This window comes from Anolis sagrei, chromosome 5 (genome assembly GCF_037176765.1).
Source record: "Anolis sagrei isolate rAnoSag1 chromosome 5, rAnoSag1.mat, whole genome shotgun sequence".
Classification (NCBI taxonomy): Eukaryota; Metazoa; Chordata; class Lepidosauria; order Squamata; family Dactyloidae; genus Anolis; species Anolis sagrei.
Genome location: NC_090025.1, coordinates 75,780,209 through 75,807,712, shown reverse-complemented (window position 1 = coordinate 75,807,712; position 27,504 = coordinate 75,780,209). Strand labels below are relative to the sequence as shown.

Genomic DNA, 27,504 nt, shown 5'->3' with positions numbered 1-27,504 from the left:
CCAAAGAATCATGTATCATGTGGAGCACGTCATGACTATATGTATTTTTGCTGAAGCACCTACAAATCATGAGGCATAGGCAACTCATGGTTCTAAATGGTTCTAAAGTACTTACAAAACTAGAAGGTGCTGGTGCTTTGCTTCTAAAGTGTTGCTAAAGTTCTGGTGGTGATAATGTCAAAACTCTAACAAAACTTTCAAATTTTCATCATTATTTCATTATTGGTTATTTTTTATGACAGAATCAATTTGGAACTGCCATTTATAATGAAATTTTGAAAGTTTTGTTAAGAGTTCTGAAATGTTCACCACCAGCAAAGCACCAGCGCCCCCTAGTTTGTAAGTACTTTAGAACCATGGATTGCCCATGCCTACAAATTACAGTTAACGAAGACAATGAGATAGCTGAGGTTGTTATACAGGGATGCAATTTAATATTATTCTTTACATATTAGGGATAATTTCAGTTTCATAGTTTTGGGAAATCATGTGTTCATAGTTTGTGGGATGTAAAAACAGATAGTGATTTAAAATTAATATCGCAGAAAAATTAAATATATATATAATTAAACTAATAACAGAATCAAGTCAAGTTCACTTTATTACGGTCAATGACCAGCTCAAAATAACAAGAGTCAAAAGCAATTAAACTGAGCCAATTAAAAAGTACTTCAGACAAATTAAGTAAAATGAACAAGACTAACTGACGAATTTAGGAGGCTAAGGAAGTTTAGTAGTACTGCCCATCCCCATACAATTTCATTATGGTACATATTGAAGGCAACATGGTTTACTTTTACAACATACACTCCAAAAGGCAGAACATTCAGCACCTTGGCCATAAGTGCCACTAGGTAAACATTCAGGTTCTTTAAAGAAATATAAATAATTACCGTTTCTGCATCAACAAAAACAGTGGGGCATTCTGAACACAACATCATTACTTCCAGTGAACTTTTAAATTTTGCTCCAATTCGTTGCAGATTCTCACCAAGAAAACTGACAGATTCATGGGTTATAGCCCCAAACTTCCTTTGAATGATCTAAAAAAATAAACAAACAAATATTTACTTATTTCAGCATTTATTTTTGTTTGGAAGGTAACAGAAAGGGTAACAGATGAACAGAGCGAGTCAAAAGATATTTCAAAAAATCTAAACGAGATAAATCTCCTATTGGCATATGTGGACTTCCACTTCCCTGTCATGTATGCGGAATGGACAATTATTATTATTTACTGTATTTATACCTTGCTCTTCTCGACCCCGAAGGGGACTCAGAGCGGCTTACAGATAGATGGCTTTTTTTCTATAATCACAGCACAAGAACATTTGAGGACAAAGAAAATTACCTGAAACAACTTAGAAAATATGTGAAATGTATAGACAGCAGACGATCCATCTGTATCAGTCAGCAGCTGATTCACATGGCAACGCCAAGCCTCCTCTTCATCATCATACACCTGGGGTTGAAAAGCTGCCAATATGGCAGAAAGAAATGGAGACGGTGGGGGAGATGTCTGTACTTCTGGAAAACCATCTTGTTCTTCATCTTGACTGTCAAAACAGGAAATATAAATATGATGAAGAAATACTATTTTACTATTTTAGATTATTTTATTTGGCCTAACTAAACCCATTTTAAACGTACAACCTTACTTGGGCATGACAGTTTTGGATTCTAAGACTGGTAAAGCATTCAGTTTCCAATATTTAACAAACTATGGATCAAACAGTGGCCTTTTTGTTTAACCTAATAGGAATTCATAAAAGGAATACATTTCACACAGATTTTGATGAACCTCTGGTTTCATTAGTATACATCTATTGCCACACTTCATATATACAATACTTTTCAATGACACATATAAAACATTAAGCTTAGTTTTTGCTGAGAAAATGGAAGTGATAAAATGGAACATTATACTAAGAAGAATGTTTAATAAAAAGTTTGTCAGTATCTCTCTTTCAGGTTCTGAAATAGTATATTCTACTAGCATCATTCATAAGCATATGACTTAAAAGCACATTACAACTGGACTCACTACAGTATAATAACTGAATTTAAAATGTTCTTCCTTACTTATAGTGTGATTTTTCAGGTTAGATTAATGAGGGGTATGGTTAATACTTCTATATGATTATTGTTCAAGGATGACATTCTGTGCCACAACTGTAGTCAATAACAATCTTGATACATCAGGACCCTTAGTTACTGAATTTAAGTCATCCAAACTTCACAGTGATTTACCATTTGGACTTTATATCAAAACTTCTAACTGAATGAAATGTAGCTAATCTAGAGATGGGAAGGCCTGGAAAAAACCCCAGAAAAATGGGGAAAAAACAATTTCCCCCCAAGTGAAAAGTATATAGGATATGTGATTTTCCATTGTTAAATTATACACACACACACACAAACATACACATATATGAATAACATGGTATTCAAACTATAAAACATGGAAACCTTAATGAGACGTTTTGTTCCTATGACTTTTTGTTTCTACACACTTCCCCCCACCTACAATTTTTCTGGAAAAAATGAAAAAAATTTTTAAGGCCTTTCCATCTCTAAGCTATTTTATATACTCATGTATAGGTCTAGAAAATCTAGTAAAAAATCAACCCTAAAAACCTAGATGGACTTGTCTAGAGGTCAGCATAAATACTGTTATCTTAATTCTTAATTTTTCAAAACCTTCCCTCAACTTGTAGATGAAGTTGCCTTATACAAGAATAAATATAATACTAAAGACAATGCCCTTTGCCTTCTCCACATCTAGTAGTTAACAAGATATTAAAAAACATTTAAAATAAATTATTTCAATGTATATTATTTACTACCTTAAAGCAGTACTACATTAAAAGTCCCGAATCTCCTTTGACAACTGTAAGTCACAAACACTATTGTCCAAGATACTAGTCTCTTTCTAATTCAGGGGTAAGCAAGGTGCAGCCTATGCACTGCATGCAGCCCTCATCAGTATCTTCTGTGGTCTCCAGAGATCATTTTCAGTCCTCAATAAAACATGTTTGTCCTTTAATGGGTTCTAATAGAATAAGGAGAACATTTATGTCGTAAGTGAACTGTTCTCCATTAAATGGCCCAGCAGGGTGATTAAAAAGGTGAATAAAATGTTTCCCCAGAACATTTGGAGACATTATCGGTTAAAAGAAAGGAACGAACGAAGGAAGGAAAGAAAGGAAAGAAAGGAGGGGGAAGGTTTTTTTGTGTGTGTGCAGGACATACAACAGGATGCTGGACTATTGAGGTCAATATATTCTGCAACAGTTACTAATCTTATTTTATTCCCAGAAAATCTGTATTTATGATTTAAGGTAAAAAGAAATTACCTAGACAAACCAGAGAAGTCAGCTTCTTCCTCTTCACACCTTTCATCAAGCTCCTTTAGAGCAAGAGTAACATCTTCTTCACAGATTGATTCAGTGTAGCTCTCATTAGCAGGATGCTCTGAAATTTCAGGAGTTTCCTCTAGTTCTAATGGCTCTTGGCAGATCAGCAAGTCTTGTTGTTCTTGCACCACATATGATCCCGTTTCTTCACTAGCTGTACTAATTTGTTCATCCTTTACAGAGGAACTGCCATCCTGAAAAAGAAGGCATATGGTTTTTAACATTCCTGGGCACGAATGTGCATGTTACCGAACACAGTAAAGGATACTGCTCTAAAACCCCAAAAGTATAGCATCTCCTAATTTAGACTTCTCATTCCCTCCGTATTGCTTCTCTGCAATAATAATAATAATAATAATAATAGTCAGCACTCCCTCCCTTCTACTAAACTTCTCTGTTCATCTTCATTACTTTATTTCTGTAAAATAGTAATGAAGATAGTTTTTCTCAGGATTGGAGATTAAGATCTCTAATTATATCAGATGTTTTATGTTTATGTTAAATTTCACTCTCATATTTTACCTTTATTTTTTGGTTACTTTATACTCATTACTAGCCATGCCCTGTCATGCATTGCTGTGGCCAAGTTTGTATATGTGCTTTGTATGTATATATTTGTGTAAATGTGTATGTATATATGTGTATGATTTTGCGCATGTGTTGTAATGTGGTTTTTTTTTGCTTTTTTAGTCTCTTCCGCTGTGTTTTTCTGTATTTTCAAGAGTGATGGTCACTCATTGGCCTGAGAGGTGTCTTGTGTCCAAATTTGGTGTCAATTCGTCCAGTAGCTTTTGAGTTATGTTAATCCCACCAACGAACATTACATTTTTATTTATATAGATGTTATTGTTGTATATTTATATTTTATGTTGTTCTGTTTGCATTGCTGCTGTTTTGTAAGCTGCCCCAAGTCCCTCTTGGGAGATGGGGCGGAATATAAATAAAGATATTATTATTATTATCATTATAGTATTGAAATACTTCTAACATGTTCAGGATCGTATTATCAAGATTTCCTTTGTCATTAAGTACATGGAAAAAAGACCTGTACCTCAATTTAAGTTTCCTAAATATCCTCTGAATTATAGCCAGAGAGCCAAATATAAACGGCATGTTAATCTAAGTAAAGAGTAAAAAGTTTTTCACAAATGAGAATTATATTCTCATTTTAAATCTGGAATAATAGACGCATGACAACTTCCTGACATTAATGCAAAGGTGGACAATCTGTGGTTTTCTATACTTGGTTGGGCTCCAACTTCTGCCAGTCTTGCTAGTATCACTAGTGATCAAGGATTACAGGATACAGGGCCCAGTGAAATCTGGGGAGCAGAGAGAATTTATGTAGTGATGGCTCTTTTAAGGTGGCTATTTTATGCTATGAATTGACGTTACCTAAACAACTTGGCTGTAAAATCTTTCATCCTGAAAGAAATGATCTAGTAGGCCCAAAGTAAGACTTTGTATGGCCACTGAGCCAATGCTTACATGCTTCCTCCATTGGTTAAACTAAGGGGAGTTTCTCTCCGTCACTATGCAAACATAAAATGACTGCAAGACTGTCATGCCATCACAGAGTGAATTGATCCACAAAGAGACAATTAACTGAGTTCTGGTGAAAATTTCAGTTCAACACTTTGAATGAATTATAAGCTGTTTTTGAAAAAAATGCTCACTATTGCATAAAATGTGCCTTGTGCATATTACATCTCTAGTTAAATGCCCCTTAGAACAATGTTTATCAAAACACATGTATTAATGGTAGAGTCCCCAGTGGCGCAATGGGTTAAACCCTTCTGCTGGCTGAATTGCTGACTGAATGGTTGATGGTTCGAATCTGGGGAGCTGGGTGAGCTCCCATCTGTCAGCTCCAGCTTCCCATGCAGGACCATGAGAGAAGCCTCCCACAGGATGGTAAAACATCCGGGTGTCCCCTGGGCAATGTTCTTGCAGATGGCCAATTCTCTCTCACCAGAAGCAACTTGCAATTTCTCAAGTCGCACCTCACATGGAAAAAAAGTATTAATGGACTTTTGTGTAAACAAGGATATGAATTAACAGGACAAAGCTCAGTTGCTGTAAAGAAAATGTTAACTTATACTTGCGATGGGGTAGCAAGTGTATCACTGCTCTCCAGTACTGTGCATACAATATAATGTACTATAATATGGAAAACACTTGGAATTTCCTTGCCCCTTCCTCCATTACACATGTGTCACTCAAACCACATTTTATAAACTGAATATGAGATATATATACATGCTCTCTTGTACATTTACAGAAATCCTGTAGTGAATGTGTCAAAACCATTTCTTATTTTCTGTGAGAAGACACATATTTTTCTGACCAGAGAAGGAGATATGATAATCCTTACCATCAATGTACTACAAGAAAGTGCTAATTACTTCTATTGCCTTTGTGCATTTCAAACATATAGGATACATTTTCCCAAACACTGCACACAAATTTCATTTATCCCATATTCAAACAGGTTTCAAACACAGATATGGCAACTTTAAATTTATCTTAAAGATCATAACATTTATAAATGCTACGAAGAAAAGATACCCTGTTGAACGCACTGTATATTTATACATATGTTGTTGCTGTTCATTCGTTCAGTCGTCTCCGACTCTTCGTGACCTCATGGACCAGTCCACGCCAGAACTCCCTGTCGGCCGTTACCACCCCCAGCTCCTTCAAGGTCAGTCCAGTCACTTCAAGGATGCCATCCATCCATCTTGCCCTTGGTCGGCCCCTCTTCCTTTTGCCTTCCACTTTCCCCAGCATAATTGTCTTCTCTAGGCTTTCCTGTCTCCTCATGATGTGGCCAAAGTACAGTACTTCAACTTTGTCTCTAGTATCTTTCCCTCCAGTGAGCAGTCGGGCTTTATTTCCTGGAGGATGGACTGGTTGGATCTTCTCGCAGTCCAAGGCACTCTCAGCACTTTCCTCCAACATATGTATAAATATACAGCGGGCCTTTGGTACCCACTGGAGTTTGGTTCCAGCATACCTAATCTGTGGATATTCGCCCCAATATATACAATGGCATAAAATGGTAAAACCAAGGTTTGTTTTTTGAAATCATTTTAAAAAATATTTTCAAGATGTGGATGGTTAAATCCATGGAGGAAGAATCTGTTAGATCGTGCTCAACCTCCAGCAGTTCTTTTCCCATTTTGTATGAGCTTTACGCTGCTACTGCACTACCTGCTGTTGCTACTCATATCCTATCTGCCCAGTTTACCAGACTAAAAGAAAAAGAGAATAAGTACTTTGTAACTGCCTGGAAACAGTAGGATAAAAGCCTATCATCATCAGTTTAGCTGAGGACTCCAAGTGGAAAACATTTTCATCCTTTTCATCTGACCCCTTAAAATGGCCAAGCTTAGGTCCTGATGGTGTGCAAGAGCCACAGATTATTGTTTAGCAGTGTATTCTGCCCTAAAAAGATTTGAAATGTTTTAACAAAAAGGGGGAAAATACTGTCCAGTTCCTGCTTCTTTCAATTACAAAGCCAAACTCATTTTTTTTCTAGTAAAAACTGGAAATGAAAGATGGACAAACAATTCTCCAAGGCAGGAAGCAGCCTAGCTTTGAAGCTGCAAGGTCATTCAATGCTAATCAAGGTGGCCAATTGCTACATTCACACTTGCCTTAAGCAGACAACAGTTTTCTCCCACCCTGGGCATTCCACAGGTAAATAAACCTCACTTGCCTAGTTTCCACAACCTCTGAAGATGCCTGTCATAGATGTGGGTGAAACGGCAGGAGAGAATGCTTCCAGAACATGGCCATACAGCCCGGAAAGTTCACAGCAACCCAAAGATGAGTTCATAAAAATGTTACAGGTTTTATATAGAAAAACCTGTTTGCAATGGCAAACATATTCTTTAAAAGACAAGAGGAAAGAAAAACAAAAAAAGACTAACTCATTTATATTTTAGTTAGTCCTGAACTTCTTCAGATGCAGTACAGAGTGATCTTAAAGCTTCGGGTTATTGTGCATATGTACACAGTTGTTGTTGTTGTTGTTGTTGTGCATATGTACACTGTTGTTGTTGTTGTTATTATTATTATTATTATTATTATTATTATTATTATTATTATTAACAATATTTATATTCTGCCCTTCTCACCCTGCAGGGGACTCAGGGTGGATTACAATGTACACATATATGGCAAACATTCAATGCCAAAGACACACAACGGATATAGACAGACAGTCAGAGGCTATTTGACTTTTCTAGCCGCCAGGGGAGCTGTCGCTTTCATCGTCCATCTGCGACACTGATGAAGTACTTCCGCATTCCCCGCATGCTTTGCTGGAGTCTTTTTTATGGCCTCATAAATTAGTTAAATTAGCCTCCCCACACATAGGTGGTACCTAATTTTCCTACTTGACAGATGCAACTGTCTTTTGGGTTGCACAGGTCGACAACAAGCTACACAATTGGTCGGAAGCTCACTCCAACCCGGGCTGGCTTCAAACTCATGAAGTGATCTTAATGCAGCTGACACTCAGCCAGCTGTGCCACAGTCCCGGGTGTGCAATTGTAGGGACCTATGCACTGATATGCACATACAACAAAGAGAATTTCCAAAGAGAAGGTATGGACTCCAAGGGATTTGACTTTGGGTAAACAGATGTATTGCTTTGGTATGTCGGTATTATTTGATCACTATAAACACTTGGAAGACCTGTATCATCCCACACAACTGTTTGAAGATTTAGAGCAGGGGTCCTCAAACTTTTTAAATAGAGGGCCAGGTCACAGTCCTTTAAACTGTTGGAGGGCTGGATCATAATTTGCAAAAACAAAAAACCCCGAATGAATTCCTATGCACACTGCACATATCTTATTTGCAGTGCAAAAACCTCTTTAAAACAATATAATAATTAAAATGAAGAACAATTTTAACAAATATAAACTTATTAGTATTTCAATGGGAAGTATGGGCCTGCTTTTGTCAATGAAATAGGATTGTTATTGTTGTTGCTGTTTGCTTTCAAGTTGTGCAGACTTAGGCTTACCCTGAGTGAGGGCCAGGCAAATGACCTTGAAGGACTGTATCCGGCCCTTGGGCCTTAGTTTGAGGACCTCTGATTTAGAGCAAAGGCCACAATTTGGATATCTATCCAACTGTATAAACACGCTTAATAACCTGAGGATTTAAGATCACTCTTAAAACTGCTGGTAGATCGCTTTATTTCCTCTCTTTCCCTTTAAACTTGGCATCCTGCCCAACTTACCTGTCCGAACGTATCTCCCCTTACGAACCACTGAGGACTTTAAGATCATCTGGGAAGGTCCTGCTCTCGGTCACGCCTTCGTCACAAGCATGTTCGGCGGGGACGAGAGACAGGGCCTTCTCAGTGGTGGCCCCTCGGCTATGGAACACCCTAGGGAGATCAGATCTGCTCTCTCCCTCTTTGACGTTTCGGAGGCAAGTTTAAGCGTGGCTATTCGAGCAAGCGTTTACAAATACAGAGTAGCTAATATAGGAAATCGAATGACCTGACAATGGAATTGGTCAATGCTTGAGAATAATGAGACACTGATGATGTTGTTATTATTGCTTTTGTGATGTCTTATACTGTTTAATGTTTTTTATCTATATTATGTTTTATTTATACTGATTTGTTGGAAACCGCCTTGAGTCGCCAATTGGCTAAGAAAGGTGGTATACAAATACAGTAAATAAATAAATAAACAAACAAACAAACATGGCTACCTCTTTTGAAAATGACTTTGAAATACTCACTGATTGTTTGTCAGCGACTGGCTGGAATCAGGCTTACTCCCAAGAGGTATTTCCCCTTTTGTTTTTTGAACTTGTCACTAGGACAGTGAGGACCCGTTCATAAGGACTGGCTGAACCAACCAGTTGCTAACACAGCTGGCCTGAGGTCCATATTTCAATCAAAGCACCAATCACAAATGCAAAGGCAAAGCAATAAATGGGGGAAGATCACAGGAAAGATCATTGCTATACCCAGGAAACCACTTTGCTGATTATTCGGCACCATACAATATTCATTACTAGCCCTTCAATAATATTTTTAACCTGTGGCAGCCATCTTCAATCCATCAAATAGATCTGTTTCTAGGGAACGTTTTCATTCCTTTAGGCCACCGCAACAGGTTAGAAATACAAATATTAAATTATATAATCAGTTCAACAGATGAAAATTCCTATGGAAAGGAAGCAGAAGACCACTAATGCAGTGCTAGAAAGAGCCCAAATCAGCCATGCGCCAGCCCACATTTCTCCCCACCTCAGGCAGCTGGTTGCTAGCATTATCTAGAGGGGAAACCTCCAAACTTGGGGTCTCAGCTCTGATTTGAAGCACCTCTTCTGTTCCCACGCTGCTAGTAGAGTCTTGTGATTGGCGCAGTGACCCCGCATGGTCTAGCACTGCGTCGTCGGCAGCCGAGTCACAGTTTAGCTAAGGAGACAAAAAGGCAGTTTCAAATAAGCAGAGGAACAACCAACCAATCAGATATTGATATATGTTACAATGCAAAATGAAGAAACCACACATAACCTACAACTGTCCACATGCACAATATATACTAATTGTGGAACTCTCTCCCTAAGGAAATCAGGTTGGCCACCTCCCTCCTGTCCTTCAGAAGACAATTGAAGACCTGGCTCTGGGGCCAGGCATTCGACTAGAGCAGTGTTTCTCAACCTTCCTAATACCGCAACCCCTTAATACAGTTCCTCATGTTGTGGTGACCCCCAACCATAAAATTATTTTCATTGCTATTTTACAACTGTAATTTTGCTACTGTTTGAATCGTAATGTACGTAAATATCTGATATGTAGGATGTATTTTCGTTCACTGGACCAAATTGAGCACAAATACCCAATACACCCAAATTTGAATACTGGTGGGGTTGAGGGAAATTGATTTTGTTATTTGGGAGTTGTAATTGCTGGGATTCATAGTTCTCCTACAATCAAAGAGTATTCTGAACACCACCAAGGATGGAATTGAATCAAACTTGGCACACAGAACTCCCATGAACAACAGAAAATATTGGAAGGGTTTTATGGGCATTGACCTTATGTTTTGGAATTGTAGTTCACCTACATCCAGAGAGCACTGTGGACTTAAACAATGATGGATCTGGACCAAACTTGGCACAAATACTCAATATGCCCAAATGTGAACACCGGTGGAGTTTGGGGGAAATAGTCCTTGGCATTTTGGAGTTGTAGTTGCTGGGATTTATAGTTCACCTACAATCAAAGAGCATTCTGAACGCCACCAATGATAGAATTGGGCCAAACTTCCCAAAAAGTACCTCCATGACCAACAGAAAATATTGTGTTTTCTGATGGTCTTTGGTGACCCCTCTGACATCCCCTGGCGACCCCCCTAGGGGTCCCAACACTCAGGTTGAGAAACACTGGACTAGAGGATAAAGGCAAGATGGAAACGAATTTTGGAATTTTTACAACATTGGATTCTCCCGGCTTGGTTTGGGCTTTACTGGCACATTAATGTATTCTTAAATGAATGTATTGATGATTTTGTAAAATGTTTTTGAAATGATTTTACTGTTTTAATTGTAATTTTTGGTGTATATGTTGTTAGCATCATTTGATGCTTCTGTGAGGCCGCCCTGAGCCCCCTTATGGAGAGAAGGGCGGGGTAGAAATGTACAAAATAAATAAATAAATATACATTTTATATTTCTCAAAAATGGACATAATGGCACTGAAACCACTGGAAACTAGTTCCTCTATTTCGGGAACCAACTGCTACATTTGTCTCTCCCAAGATAAACGAACTACAAATAGCCATGTCACCTCTCTTTCCCCCACAAATAACCTCACATGCCAGATTGCCATATTTTAAGATTTGTGATTAAAACTGAAGCAACCGAATGACTATGGTCATTTAAGGTAAATATATTCTTACATTATATATACATTTAAGGTAAGTATATTCTATCATGTTCCATCAACACTCGTATGCATCAGTTATAGTCTTCCAGAATTGTTCTAGATATAACTTTTCCAATGACTATAAGATTCCTCCTGCTATGCAAACAACCATCACAGAAATACCTGTGATGTGAGTATGGAAATGTTTTACACACATAAAGGTTATACCAAATCACATTATGCCATTGCTTTTTGCTCAGTGCTTTTCCACAATTCTCACTGACATATTACAATGGCTAACACACATTTTAGTGCCTCAGATGTTAGTCCTGTTTCTGGATATATTTGATGCGCTAATTCCAAAAATGACCCCAGTTTCTCCCTATTAGCTCTAGTTTTTGAGATATAGAATATATGCCACTACCAGACTGCATCTGCTTGCCCATAGAAAACCATGATAACCATATCTAAGACACTAGAGCTAATGTGATCTATGCAATGCAAATTTATGAATCAGTGCCACAAATAATTCCAGCAACAGACCTAAAAACCAAGATAACAAGGATTTGGGGGGGGGGGGTTGGGCTATGTTATCAATACTCAGAGGACCACATCAATAGTAGCTCTAAGAGCTATGAGGATTATATAGGAGGTTACAGTCTTACTGTTGTATCAAGCCATATGTGAAGGCTTAAACAAAGAATTTTTTTAATCAATAAGTAACATCATAGTACAGTGTTCCCTCACTACTTTGTGGTTCGCTTTTCGCAGACTCGCTGTTTTGTGGGTTTTTGCCTCCCAGTTTATGAATGGTTGCCGTTGCCCACAGCAGCATTCTAATCCCACCTCCTGGCAACGATGGAGGGTGGAAGGGGGTTTCACCCCCCCCCCCCTCAGGAGAGAGGCAGCCAATGAAGAGAGATTGCAAAGCAAAGCAGAGATAGCTAGCAAAAAAAATGTGTGCGGTGCCTTTAAATCTCTCCTCGCTTCTGTCTCACCCTTGAAACTTGATATACATATAGAGCGTCCCTACTTCACGGATTTTCACTTTTTGTGAGTAGTCCTGGACAGTAACATTCGCAACTTTATTTATAGACTGCTCTCTCTCCCTGAGGAGACTCTGAATGTTTTACATACAAAGGGAAACATTAAATGCCGTAGTCATATTCACACAAATCAAAATAATACAAAATAACATCAGTAACATTTTACCATCTGTGATCGTGATAAGATCTGACTTGCAGTCAGAGCTTCCTCTTCTGATGATTCATCGGTATCTTCTTGATTGGTCAAATTTAAGCTGGGGGTGCTACCAGAATACTGATATTCTTGGAGAGACGGTGTGTCTCCTTTGTCAATGCTATCCAGAGAGCGCCTGCGGACCCCCCAGTTGAAGTTATCCATGCTTTCGCCCTGAAACAAAGAGGAAAAATGTATTCTAAAGTTCTCAGAATATATAAAACATAGAAAGGAACACAGCAAAACAAAGCCACACAAAGAACAGAGTTTCAAGTTTCCAAGTTAATGAGATAGTTAAATTCAATTAATTAGAATTGTATTCAAATGGTTTTAATATATGGAAGAACAGTATCCTTAATATTCTTCTGCACATACCTTGTATTCAGAATTAGCTCAGTGTAAAATGATCTATAATCATATCACCTTAACAATACAAGATATCTGACTATCAAGCACAGACAGACAAATACACCACAGATGACAACAGATGAAACAAGCCACTGCACCAGGCTGCAACTTACCTGCAGCTCCTGGTTCGCAAAAAGAAAAACACACATAATTAGAACGAGGACAAACACTTATAAGATACTTATAATGGGGGACATTTTCTATTATGTACGTTTGCAAACAGCTGAAGATTGATTCAAGCTCCGGAAAACCTTTTGCAAAACCCCCCAACGTTTAATTCACTCCAGGTTTGAGTAAAGTTCATTAAAAAAATATCATGAGACAAACACTTAAAACAAGATGGCGATGGCACTTTTTTGTTTGTGTAAACAAACATTAAAACAAGTTTAGTGAGTTGCTTGAGGAGAACACAGATGAAATCTTAAGCAGACTTTATCTACATTTATTAAATAAAACATAAAGTAGACAAATTTCATTTACAGTGCAGGAAGCCATAAAGTTTTACTTACTTAAGTCTTATCATAATTACGTGTGTTTAGAAGAGTTCTCAAAATGAGCACGTATTCCTTGTGTCACCTTGCATATGTTAGTAGACTTGCATGGAAGTCACTCTTTGTTCCATGGTAAGGATGGGAGTGCGTTTCAAAAATAGTTTACCCTTTGGTGCCTTTCCAAATGGACAGGAAGTATCCCCACATGCCTAGATGTTTCTTATCAGGCATTCCATTCCATTTCCAGTGGGTCTCAAACTCCTGAATGTTCAGCTTCTCCCACTTCTAAACATCCTGTTTTGTGAGCTACTTGGCTTTCGAATATTATCTGGGGCCCCTTCTACACAGCCATATAAAATCCAGATTATCTGATTTACCTGGATTTTATGGCAGTGTAGAAGGGGCCGAAGAAGCCCCAAAGGGAATTCCAGTTAAAAATCTCAGGGCATTTATGAGAAATTTGGATGACAACATGGACCTTGCTACACATGACCATTTTAAAAAGCATAAAACTCAATTTATTTATTTATTTGCGACATTTATATGCCACCCTTCTCACCCCAAAGGGGACTCAGAGCGGCTTACAAAGTATATATTACATACAATATATGATATTATTAGCATAGTACAATATCAGCATTAAACATTGCTATATTGCACCATACCACTATATCGTAATATTATTATTAATATTACAAGTAATGTAAATATATAATTATAATATCATATTATTATCATATTGCAGTACATTATAGTATTATAAATATTATATGTATATACAATATATTATATTATATTATATTATGTTATTAGAATAGCACAGGAAACAAGGTGGAACTGTCCCCTGTACCCCTCTCTCTTCACTCTGGCCCAGTGCACAATTAAAAAAACTAGTTAGGAAGGAAAATCTTTTTTTTTTATCAAATTCAGTGAAAAATCATCAACAAGAGATATATCATAATGATAATAATGCACAATTTAATTTACTATAAGACATGAGGGTGTTTTTGAAGAGTATTTCATTCCTTAAGAATTTTGTATTTCCCAAATATCTGAGGGTCTACATATGCAGCTCGTCTGTCTAATGGTAAACTCAGCCTTGTGTTATAAGCTATACTAAGGAAGTATGGAGTGACTGGTCTTGTCCTTTGTGTTTGCTCAGCGGTATAACACACAATGCTAAATCTCAGTGTGACTCAGTTGTGCCATTATCTGTCCAACAGTCCAAGAGAAGAAGATCAAAGATTTAGGAAAGGGGTGGCACTAGGGGTTCTAACTCTTGTGAAGCTGGGTACTTCTGACAGTATTTTGTGTATTTTTGTGTAATTAAGATAGCACAAAATGCAATCTCTTGAAAAATAATTTTGAATTTTAAAATTGTATAATATACATAGTTTTACCCTTAATCTTCAAAATGTTTTAATATCAGTACATACAAAAAAACCCCAAAAACCTGGACTTTATGTGATACAAGATCAGTACAAGTTAAAGGCCTGTTTCTCTTTTCTTCTGTCTCTGCATTTCATCTATACGAAATTACAATACAATGGTTTAAACTTTCAAACAACATGGCATTGGCCCTTCAATATGATTTCCATGCACTGTAATGATTCCTGTATGCTACAACAGTTACATTTTTCTACTTAAAAACAGATAAATGAAGGTAAAAATGACAAGTGCACTATGAAATGCAATATGAATAGGTAAAGGTCAAAGCAGTGCCAACACAAACCTTGTGCTAAGATAATACAGAAGTAAGTGTACGAACATTGCATTTGATTTAAATGTTCAATGATACGACTGTTGTTCTGTCACTCGTTATATCAAAGACTATACTCTGTGCACGCAAAAAAACTGTACAACTTTTTATGTTACCTATTTTTCAGTTCTACCACCAATTATAAAACACTGAGGTTATAAGAATCCCAGTGCAGAGCTGAGAAAATGCAAATATATAAACATTTCGCTGGATCTGATCAAAAAGAAATATATTATATTTACATCTGAATCCCACTTTGATAAAAAGTGGGATATAAATCAAATAAATAGAACAGTAAATCAGGAAAATGTAAGATTTGCAGCTATCATGAAACAAACACTTCAAAGGATGCCAAAAGCACCACATGAAATCTGAAAAAGCTGCTATGCCTTTAAGAAAATCCCTAGAAGATTATATTTATCTCAATTTTCTAGGGCTTTGACTAATCACAACACTGGTTTATAGCTAAAGGGAATGATTAAGGCCACAAAATGTTTCCTCACTTGAATGAGAGCCTTGTGGAAAAGTGGAAAACTAGAATGGCTGCAGTACAGACTTACCTCTGCATCTTCCAATTCAACATCTAAAAAGTCAAAATCTTTAAAAACTCCAAACTGTTGTTCACTGGTGTTATCTTCTACAGCTACTTCTTCTTCCTGAATTACCTCCTCTGTTGTAGAAATAAGACTAGTTTGTTGATCCCCAACTTCCAAGTCTTCATTAGAAGAAAACACAACCTAGAAATGAACAAAAATAATACAAAGAAGCATGGCTGTAGAGTGCCAACAACAATATCCACCACTATTGCATCTCAAACATGGGAGTGAGTTGAGGCCAGTTAGAATTTCACTGTCAATAAGACATTGATTTATCTTATCCCACAAAAATATGTCTAGTTCTTCAACGTTCAAGGATCACAAAATGTAAACCAACACTATCTGTTTTGCAAGCAACTCACTACTGTTAGAATTTTTATTGGTTGTTGAGCACCACAATTTCATGTAAAAATCCCCAACTACTTACAGATGGATTCTTGGGGAGGCCAGACTCTGGACCACACAATGACAGTACATTCATTAGCTTCTCCCTGGTTCTTCGCTGGAAAAAACATCAAATAAATTATTAGAGACAAGACGTTTTAGAGACAAGCTGTAGCATTTTGATTTCATATTTAAGAATCCTCAATATATAATATTATTTTGAGTTCATTCACCTGGGATAACTGTGGCCTCTTCCAGCTTACAGGTACCAAGGCATTTGAATTTGAACCTGAGGAGGTTGAAGAAGTACTTCTTGTAACAGCAATGACTTTAGGCTTTCCGTTTCTGCCAGCTGCACTGTGCTGATCACCATACTTGTTTCCAATGATTGGGGTCTATAAAAAAATAATAAAGTTCAAATTGTTCAGGTCAACAATTGAATTTCTGAGGCCGCACTTTCACAGTGAACTGGAGGCTAATCTGCTAGTCTGAGCTGCACATACAAAGGGTTCCAAGCAACACTACCCTATAATTAACACACAATTATATCCCTCCCCTTGTTGCCCCTTGCTAATATTGCTGCCATTTCAAAAACCGCTTTGGGGAATTTCACAACTCTCCAAAGCATGTTTTTGTAGTGCAGAGGAGGGATGTGTTGAGAAAGAAAGTTTCTTCTCCACTGATTCTGCTAAGATGTCCTGTTCTGGGCAAGGCAGGAGGAAAAAAGTAACAGGAAGGGATTTTGAGTCAACAATGAAAGGAAAAACCACACAATTCCTTTCTCATTCTGGATGGTGAAAAGGATAACCCAAAGTGAATGGATTTCCGTCCTGGGCCCATTATTTTTTCAACATCTTTATTGATGACTTAGATGAAGGGTTAGAAGGCAGTTGGCAGACAACACCAAATTGGGAGGGATAGCTAATACTTCAGAAGACAGGAGCAGAATTGAAAACAATCTTAACAGATTAGAGAGAGGGGCCAAAACTAACAAAATGAAATTCATTGGGAACAAATGTAAGATACTCCACTAAGGCAGAAAAAATGAAATGCAAAGATACAGAATGGGGGTGCATGACTCAACAGCAGTATGTGTGAAAAAAGATTTTGGAGTGCTGGTGGACAAGAAGTTGAACATGAGTCAACAATGTGATCTGGCGGCTAAAAAAGCCAATGAGATTTTGGCCTGCATAAATAGGAGTCTAGTATCTAGATCCAGGGAAGTCATGCTACCCTTCTATTCTACCTTGGTCAGATCACACCTGGAATACTGTGTCCAATTCTGGGCGCCACAATTGAAGAGAGATATTGACAACCTGGAATGTGCCCAGATGAGGGTGACTAAAATGATCAAGGGTCTGGAGGACAGGCCCTATGAGGAGCGGCTTAAAGAGTTGTGCATGATTAGCCTGCAGAAGAGAAGGCTGAGAGGAGACATGATAGCCATGTATAAATATGTGAGGGGAAATCATATGGAGGAGGGAGCAGGCTTGCCTTCAGCTGCCCTGGAGACTAGGACACAGAACAATGGCTTCAAACTACAGGGAAAAAGATTCCACTTGAACATTAGGAAGAACTTCCTGACTGTGAGAGCTATTCAGCAGTGGAACGCTTTGCCCCGGACTGTGGTGGAAGCTCCTTCTTTGGAGGCTTTTAAACAGAGGCTGGATTGCCATCTGTCGAGGGTGCTTTAAATGTGATTTTCCTGCTTCTTGGCAAGGGGTTGGATTGGATGGCCCATAAGGTGTCCTCCAGCTCTATGATTCTATCTACTGCACCTACCACATAATTACTGACTGACTGTCCTGTGTAGCCATATACAAAAAGGATGAAATACAAGTGGTGTACGGGACTGAGAGTTTGAGAAAAATAAAATCTTGTACTTGATTTAGGTGAGTAGCACATTAAAAAGCTAATTTCTATATCTCAGGATTACTGACATCTAGAAAAGTATGCAATTGCTTCTGCATTCCCAAGGAAGACTTATGTTGTCTTCTATGATGTTTCACCATAACCCCATAACAAACCGTTTCTGGAATTCCACAAAACCTTTCATTATTTTCAGAGCTCTTTCGATCATTGCTATTGTTTTTATTTTTATGATCAACCTGTGCAGAATATTTAATTGGCTAAATCTAGGCCATATTTCCTGTGTATGAGTAACAGAATTAAAGAATTGGTACCACTTATTTCTGGTTATTCAGGCATTAAGTGAAACGACAGCCAAGCACACGATCCAATAGTTGCAAAGAAAGCAACATCCTAACAGAGAAATCGAAGCATGGAAAACCTTATACTTCAGTTAAGATGACCTTACCTCTGAGATATCAAAATGGAAATCTAAGGTCTTCCCAGGTAGTTCTTTGGAAACATTATTAAAAATTTTGGTGAATGAAATTTCAGGGGAACTTATATCACCACCATAGGACTTTGGAATATCATTAGGTACAACAAGACTTGCTGATCGAGATACCACCAGTTTCAAAATATTAAGCGCTTCCTTCCAATATGGACTCTAACAAAACAGAAAAGAGAACATATGTATTACTCTTACTGCTAATAACAAAATAATAGTAAAGAAATTTAATATTTTTTTTTAATCCGGTGGCTGTATTCATGAAAACAAAAACATATTTCTGAAATGTTTAATATATGGAGGCTTACTATCTAGTGCTGGAAATTGTGCAAACTAGTGTTTAAAAGCATCCATGCCACTGTGTTAGAATTCAAGCAGTTTTCCCAGAGTAATTTTAAATCATTCAGTTTAATTCAAGAGCACGTTCATGACATGATGCATGAAATAAGTGAGGTTTTGTTATAATGGCTGCTTCTGGTGTCTCAGTGTGGCTTTGAAAGGAGTATGCCAGTTCTACATGGGGTCACACTTGAATTTCTTTAGCAGCAATCAAGACAAGAGCAAAACACCACAGGAAGAGTCTCAGTTAAGAGCATTCTCTTTAATTCTGCAGTGATGAACTTCAAAACAAGTGCACATATCAAGCTGAGAGGTCAGTAAAAGAAAGGGGGAAAATACAGATGCCATACAGTGAGGGAAAGAGAAAATAAAAGAAGAAACAGAAACCCAGCAGGGTTTGTTTTGAGATTGTTCGAAGTAGAATTTTACTTGATTGCAAAGACTTAAAATCTAGATAGATAAAAATGGTAAATTAAACAGATCCTGTTAACAGAGCATATTTCAACATAACAATGTAATTTTTAAAAATGCACAGTGAAACAATGTGGGTGATTATCCTTAATATATTAATGTGTTATATTCTTAATTCTTTTGTTCCCACACCCTTTCAAAAGTGAACTGTGATTAATCCAGAAGCCCAGTTTGGAACAAGCTGGATCTTAAATAAACTTTAAAACATGATTTATGATTCATTCTCTCCCTCCTTTACAGAGGCATAAATCCAGAAATAAGTAATTTCATCTTAAGGTATTATATCACAAAATTACTTTATTGGACATAAATTCAGCATATATATTTTTCTCTTTATCAAAAAACAGATGGTTTATCAATACTTTTTTTCATTAATCAAATGCTTAATCAATAAGCAGATTACAATCATTTACATAACTAAGGCATTGATTAAAATAACAGGCAATAAACAAAAAGACACCTGAGCATCCAAATGAGAGGCCAGAGAGTGAACAGATGGTAGCCTATATGAACCCTGATTACAGTCTACTTGACTGAATGTCTCCTGACAACAATGCAATAAGCTAAGTGCATAGTTATTAACTGCAAAAATGGACCAAGATGGGCACGAACAATTTTGCCTGGCTAATTAGGACTAAGCTCCTTTTTGTTCAGAGGTAAAGAACAATATCAGTACTTGGGAGTCTAAACTAATTATGTGCCCCAGGCATTCTGGAAAAAAAGGTCTACAAAAAAAAAAAAAAAAAGGAACACAACCTACAAACTATCTACAGACCGACTAAGAAAATCTACATTCAGCAAAGGACAAGAGGGATCCTCTCATCTCTGCAGGAGTCTACCCTATACCATGCAGCTGTGGACAAGTCTACATAGGGATTACCAAACACAGCATTGCCCAAACACGAATCAAGGAACATGAAAGGCACTGCAGACGAATTCAACCTGAGAAGTCAGTCATAGCAGAGAACCTGATGGACCAAACTGGACACAGCATATTATTTGAGAATACAGAAATGCTGGAACACTCTTAACGACCACCATGTCAGACTACTCAGAGAAGCCATTGAAATCCATGAGCATGTGGACAATTTCAACAAAAAAGGAGGAAACCATGAAAATGAATATAATCTGGCTACCAGTATTTAAATACTCTAAAATTGGGTCAGTAAATAAAGAGTAACAGTCAAAAAACAGGAATTCCAGGCAAGAATCAATCAGGGCCAGATAACAGTTCCCAACAAAGGACCCTCAGGCAGCAACCAGCTAGACTTTTAAGATGCAAGGCAGGCCTGTAGCCAGGATTTTGATTCGGGGGGGGGGGGGCTGAGTCTCACTGAAAGAGGGTCTACCCTAGCAAACCTTTTGTATCGTTACCCCAATACCCCCATGCATATGAGATATATTGAGCAAGGTGATCAGATCATGATATGAATAAACATAACAGTTTAAATAATGTACCAGTAAGGGCTTTTTGCAGACCACCATGAGAATTTCGGCTACATGCCTGATGCAAGGCAATTAAATGATAATCAAGATGGCCAATTGCAACATTCACACTTGCCTCAAACAGGCAAGAGTTCTTTCTCCTGCTCTGGACATTTCACAGATGTATAAACCTCACTTGCCTAGTTTCCAACAGACCTCACAACCTCTGAAGGTACCTGACATAAATGTGGGTAAAACATCAGGAGAGAATGCTTCTGGAACATGGCTATTCAGCCCGGAAAACTCACAGCAACCCAGTGATTCCGGCCACGAAAGCTTTTGACAACACATCTACCAAAAAAATCTACAAAAACCCAAAATCTCTTTCAGGGATGACACTTTCAACAAACTATTTTGAAAGTCTTGCTCCCAAATATAAAACAATAAACAAATCGTATAGGAATGGGTTGTTATAAAGCAATACACTAAGCGTCCAGACATTATATCTTATGGAAGCAAAGTCTCTCTTACAACTGAGTATTCATGGAACAAGAAAGGTTTTATGTAGACATTGTTATGCTGAATTTCTTTTCCAGAGCTGTGTTGTAACATTCAGCTGTTTATTTCATTCAGCTAAACAACCACACACATCAGGTTCAATGATGGGCTGATGCATGTTCAATATTCAACACACACTGAATAGTAATAGAGATATTCTGTAGCACAAAATGCAATGAATGTACTGCCTGCATTAATAATACTGGATCACCCTGTAGTTTATTAAATTTATCCATAGTTTATCTAGGTAAATTCAAAATATTGTTCTATAAACACAGATTTACTGTGTGAAATTTTACATTGGTACAGAATGTGCTGAGCCAAGCTTTTAAAAATTCTTACCTGAACATATTTACCGATGATCTTTATGATTTCCAGATTAAACTGCTTTACTGGTGCTGCAGAGAGGTCAATATGACTCAAAAGACTATAAATGATTTGAAGTAAAGATTGCTGCATGCTGGATATTCCTTTCTCTAATAGCTAAAATTAAAAATTAAAAGATAGTCAACCTATTGTCCTTAAACATACATTTATGTGTTACAAACATTGAGAGTGATTATGTTTCCTTTAAAAAAATTGGTACTAAAAACAGATGTTGAACAAAATTGTACTCTCCAGCCAACTACATTAAAAATGCTTTTAACATAGTATTCGGTGAAATTATTTAATTTTATATTAGAAAGATTTCCGAGCTGTGATTATCTGCAAAGTCTGCACTCTTTATATAGAGTATCTATGAGCTCCCAATTCATCCATTACTTTAGAAAGTGCAGGTTTAGAAGCATTACCAGTCTGCCAAATTTATTTATGTTTTTTATGTGGATGTTAAAAGAAGTAGTGGTTGAATATAAATAAATTCATACTTAAAAAGAGGCCCAATAAAATAAACTGGGTTTAGGCTAGTTACAAGCAACATATGGTTCCAATGATTTCAATAAATCTACTTGAAATGTGACACTGTTTGGACCCAAACTGAGCTTCTTTAAGAAATGGATAGGGAAGATGATGAGGAAATGGTACTTTATAATCTGTGCAGCGAAGGGTTGAAAACTGGGGAGTTTTCCAATCAATGAATTGCAAAGATCAGTTGTGTTCTTTGCCTGGCCCTCCATATGTTGCTGAACTGTAACTTCCAGCATTCCTAACCAGCACAGTCAATAGTGAAAAAAAAATACTGGGAATTCAAAATCAACAATATGTGAAATTCAACATAGCTGCAAGACTCTCATTCCAAACATTGACCCTGAAAGAGTTGCAAAACAGTCTCTTGAACTTCAAGAAAATCCCCCACCCCAATTGTATTTAGCAGCATTTAAAAACAAGGTGATAAAAAGCTCAGTTATAAGTAAAAATAACACACCATAACTAAAAGTAGTTGGAATCTATATGAGACAATAGATTATTTCATTACCTCTGCTAGATAAGTAACAAGATTGAAAGTTGTTTCTGAGAAGGAGTCATGCAAATATCTACACACTACATTAATCCAGTTTGAGCAGTCTCTGGAATAGCTATGGGTACTGTATAGACTCATCATATGAGCCAAATTGGCAAGCGTTGGGGACTTTTCTTCTGCACAAACCTGTGAAACACAAGAAAAAATATTGTCAAAAATATCTTTTTAAGTATAATTTTTTATTATGATAGTCACTGGCTAAAGATAATACTGTGAAACTCAATTACAATTATTGTTGTAAAGCAGTGGTTCCCAACCTTTTTTTGACCAGGATCACTTGAACTGGGACCACTTTGATCAGGAACCATTCTCCAACGTTAGTACCAAAAGGATTAGGAATCAATTTTTGGTCAACTTTAGATTTGGTTTGGTTATTTGGGGTGTTGATTTAGAAAATTGCATTGGATAGACCACTTCAGCTGTAGTTTCTGATACAGAACATATTTATTTATTTATTTACGACATTTACATGCCGCCCTTCTCACCCCGAAGGGGACTCAGAGCAGTTTACAAAATATATATACATACAATATATTATATTATTAGCATAGTATGATATCAGTATTATATATTACTATATTGTACTATACCATTATATTGTAATATTATTAGTAATATTACATGTAATATAAAATATATAATTATTATATTGTATTATTATTATTAGTATTATAATGTATTACATTATAATATTATATATATATATATATATATATATATATATATATATACACATACACACATACATTATATTATTATATATTATTATTATATATTATTATTATATATCATTATTATATATTATTATTATTATTATTACATATGCCATTCAGTAGCCGCCATCTGCTCGTCCATAGCAAACCATATTTAATAATCTAGAGCTGATGGGTAGTCAGCCTCTCCCCTTCCAACATCCCTGTTGCCTATAAGAGATTTTCGCGAGAACAGTCACTCTTGTTTGCTGCGTGGTTTTGAGGCAATGGTGTAGTTAAGGTGAGGCTGTGGATCATATTTTCGTTCTTGCATGGATCATATTTTTTCATTCACTGGTGGTCCACAGACCACAGGTTGGGAACCACTGCTGTAAAGTAACACTGGATACTTCTAGATTTGTATTCAATGAAGTGGTTTCACTGATCAGCAAATGTAACATGCATTAGTCAAAATATCTGAAATAGTTTGCATACTTCAAACCAAAAATAAAACAGGTATCATGTGAATAACCAGTGAAATGATCAGGTCAGATATTTATCCAATGTACCCCCTTCCTCTATAGATGGTTTCCCAGTGATTGCCTTATCAACGACATTCAATGCCTACTTATGTGACTTCTCCTCCTTAAATTAAAGGAGAAAGCACATAGAAATTACTTGAGCAAAAAGAGGAATGTAATCTTAAAACTTAAATAACCTGTTAGATGACAACTCCTCGATCTGTTCTACAGTTGTTCATTCTTTCTCTTCATTTATAGACATCTCTTTTTGCAATATGAAATCGAAACTAGAGAATAATCAGACTATTCTGCAAACTATTCTGAAGATTGTGGAGTAGAGGTTATTTTATAGTATTTGCAGAGTTTATGATCAGGTCACATCCAGAGTTCTCTGTTGACTAAATATCATAAGTAACCTTCCTTGTAAGCACTTCCTTGGAAACTGTTTCCAATGCCACATTAGAGAAAATAAGTTTTTAATTCACACTTTGCTACGCTCTTCACTATGGTAGAAGTTAATTTCTGAATCATTTCAGGTGATTACATACCTTTGCTATTCTATCTGCAGTTTCTTTGCAGAACTGAGTTGGATTATCAAAATGCTGGATTAGATGAGGCAATAAACACAAGATGTTGAGAGGAAATCCTGCATAGGAAGAAATGAAGCAGAATATATCTGTTCAAAGGACACATTTCTAGTCTTTTCTACTTATTCCAAAATATGATGCCTGCAAATGATATGGGATTTAAATCCAACAAAAATAGATTTTAATTTTAATGTGTCATGACAGTATTTCCTGCCCAGTTTACTGTATTGTTGCACTTTCCTGCGCTCCTATAAAAATGCATTGCACTCATTGAATCTGTACCTCAGCTATGTTTCTTTCAGCCGTATTGTTTTTATATTGCTTTCAATTGTGTTGTTATTTGTTTTATCTGATGTTTTAATTGGTTAAAGTATTTTACATGTGTGCTTTAATTGTAATCTTGGGCGTGTCCCTTGTAAGCCACCCCGAGTCCCATAGGGACTTTGGCGAGTAGGTGCACAGCATGATATTTTACACCCCCTCAACGTTTTCGGCTAATGGAGTTCGTGCCCTCCAAATAGGATGTTCTGTCCCACAACTCTGTGTGTTTTATGAGTTCCATTTAAACGTCCTGTTCCTATTTTATCTCAGCTTAGTCTGTTAATTGTTTTTTTTAAAATTCGGAATATGTGGCCCACCCATTGTCATCTCTATTGTGATTGTGTCTATTGGAATTTTTATTTTATTTTATTATTATTATTACTATTATTTTATTATTTTTAATGTCATTTTGATAATGTTGTTGTTGTCTGTTGTATATGTTTTGATTTTATTGCTGTATTATGTTGTCTGGGCTTGGCCCCATGTAAGCCGCTCCAAGTCCCCATCGGGGAGATGGTGGCGGGGTACAAATAAAGTTTATCATTATTATTATTAGGGGAGATGGTTGGCAGGGTATAAAAATAAAGTTGTTATTATTATATTATTATTATAATTCTTTGAGAAATCTACTATAATCACAAGATAAGATATTTCATTTTTCTAAACCTCTCTTGTGAACTCTTCTCATAGAACACCTCACTGCTTTTTGCCAATTCACTTTTGCAATTTGAATTTTCAGCAGTCAATACAACATGGCTACATATGTTACATCTGAAAAGTTTACCTGTTAACTGGGAAGGATCCACCAACGCATGTTTGGAGACTGTGATGAGTTTGCTAAGTAAATGAACTGTCATTTCCTGTGTAGAAACTGAGGTAAAACCCTTCAGGAAGAGATGCTGAAGGCCTGGAAAGTTATTCCATTTTAATTTACTTTGCATTTTTTCAATTTTCTCCCTGCTTTCAGACTTATCCAGAGGCAAATGGACCAGAAGTCTGTTGAGCAGCCTGAGAGCCAGGAGGTATTCATATTCATAATCTGATTCAAGCAATGATGCCGCAATCCAGAATATGGTAGCCATCAGGTTCACAGGGTCAGTAGTAGGCTGCACATCATGCATTCCTCCCTCTTTCAGGGAGGAAAGGCTTCTAGTCCTTGCTAAACTGTTGGAATGGTTTATCCTTCCATCCATTATATCCAGTGTGTTGCTCCTCCGCCGATCAATCTTTCGGTCACCTATTAAACTCAGTCGCAAAGAGTTGCTTCTCATGTTACTATAGTAGCCTATAAAATTGCCACTGCTAATGGAGCTTGTGCTTAGGTTTATCTGACCAGTGCTTTTCCTGTTAGCTGCATATTTGTTTCCCATTAATGGATCATGGTATGAAGCACTGAAATGAAAAAAAAGAGTATGGCACATCAAAGTTATAAAAAAAAAAACAATCTCAAAGTACACCAAGGAATTTATTCTCCTGATTTAATTTCATATTAGAATCATAGAGTTGGAAGAGACCTCATGGGCCATCCAGTCCAACCCCCTGCCAAGAAGCAGGAAAATTGCATTCAAAGCACCCCAGACAGATGGCCATCCAGCCTCTGCTTAAAAGCTAGCATGCAACTTTTTCTAGTGTAAAAAATATTTGACATCTTAATGGGTGCCTGCATATTTCTGTCTTGCAGTAATAGTTCATCTTTAATATTTGACCTCAGTATTTTAAACACCAGCAGGAAGTCCAACTATAGTTTCACTACATGTAGCACTGATGTAAGCGGTTGTTGTAAAGCCGCCTTGAGTCATCTTTGGGGTGGAGAAAGGCGGGGTAGAAATGGAGAAAAAAAAATACTCTAGTCCTTTTAATAATACTATTTAACAAAATCTGAAAAGTGTTCTGTTCCTGGTTTGAAAGTGTTATTTCCTATTTAATTGTGTATTGACCTTGAAAGGAGTTGTTATTATACTCCAGAAACTTTGTTTATGTGGCTGCCGCAAACTCTGTTGAATGGGTTGAGACTCAATGAAATATTCACTGAAAAATTATAATAAAATGTGCTGCAGGATGACCTGCTGAAACAAAGTTTTTGCAGTTTAATAAACTTTTGAAGTTTGACACTACAAGGCCATTAAATGCTAATCAAGATGGTCAATTGCAACATTCACACCTGCCTCAAGCAGACAAGAGTTCTTTGTTGGAATCACAGATATATAAACTTCATTTCCCTGGTTTCCAACAAACCTCACAACCTCTGAGGATGCCTGCCATAGATGTGGGTAAAATGTCAGGAGAGAATGCTTCTGGAACATGGCCATACAGCCCAGAAAAATCACAGCAACCAAACTTTTCTCATGTTTTTATGACAGAAATAATAGGAAATTACATTTATAACCCAGGAACAAAAATAATGTTACATAGCATAATTAGAAGATCAGCTCAAAAGACCCTTATGGAAGAATGAAAGGACTAAATGTGCATGGAATGGGAGTTATGTATCCATTCTTCTCCCTGCTTTACTTACCACTATCTCTATCCCAAGCACATGTTTTATTCCTGGTACCATAACTGCTGCCTGCATCAGC

The 27,504-nt window shown here is 36.9% G+C and overlaps 1 protein-coding gene across 11 annotated transcripts in view; it reads right to left on the bottom strand.

The window, feature by feature from the left end:
* FRYL (FRY like transcription coactivator) overlaps positions 1-27,504 on the bottom strand; it is a 178,028-nt gene that overhangs the window by 19,309 nt on the left and 131,215 nt on the right. For all 11 annotated transcript variants that reach the window (XM_067468777.1, XM_067468779.1, XM_067468778.1 and 8 more), the window contains 13 exons: positions 25,713-26,320; positions 24,569-24,666; positions 22,763-22,933; positions 21,691-21,831; positions 18,517-18,714; positions 16,433-16,594; positions 16,243-16,317; positions 15,780-15,956; positions 12,535-12,735; positions 9,700-9,870; positions 3,357-3,610; positions 1,352-1,556; positions 894-1,043 (listed from right to left, as the gene is read on the bottom strand). In XM_067468777.1, the coding sequence (XP_067324878.1) occupies positions 894-1,043; positions 1,352-1,556; positions 3,357-3,610; positions 9,700-9,870; positions 12,535-12,735; positions 15,780-15,956; positions 16,243-16,317; positions 16,433-16,594; positions 18,517-18,714; positions 21,691-21,831; positions 22,763-22,933; positions 24,569-24,666; positions 25,713-26,320 (2,611 nt within the window). The remainder of the gene's footprint in view (positions 1-893; positions 1,044-1,351; positions 1,557-3,356; positions 3,611-9,699; positions 9,871-12,534; positions 12,736-15,779; positions 15,957-16,242; positions 16,318-16,432; positions 16,595-18,516; positions 18,715-21,690; positions 21,832-22,762; positions 22,934-24,568; positions 24,667-25,712; positions 26,321-27,504) is intronic.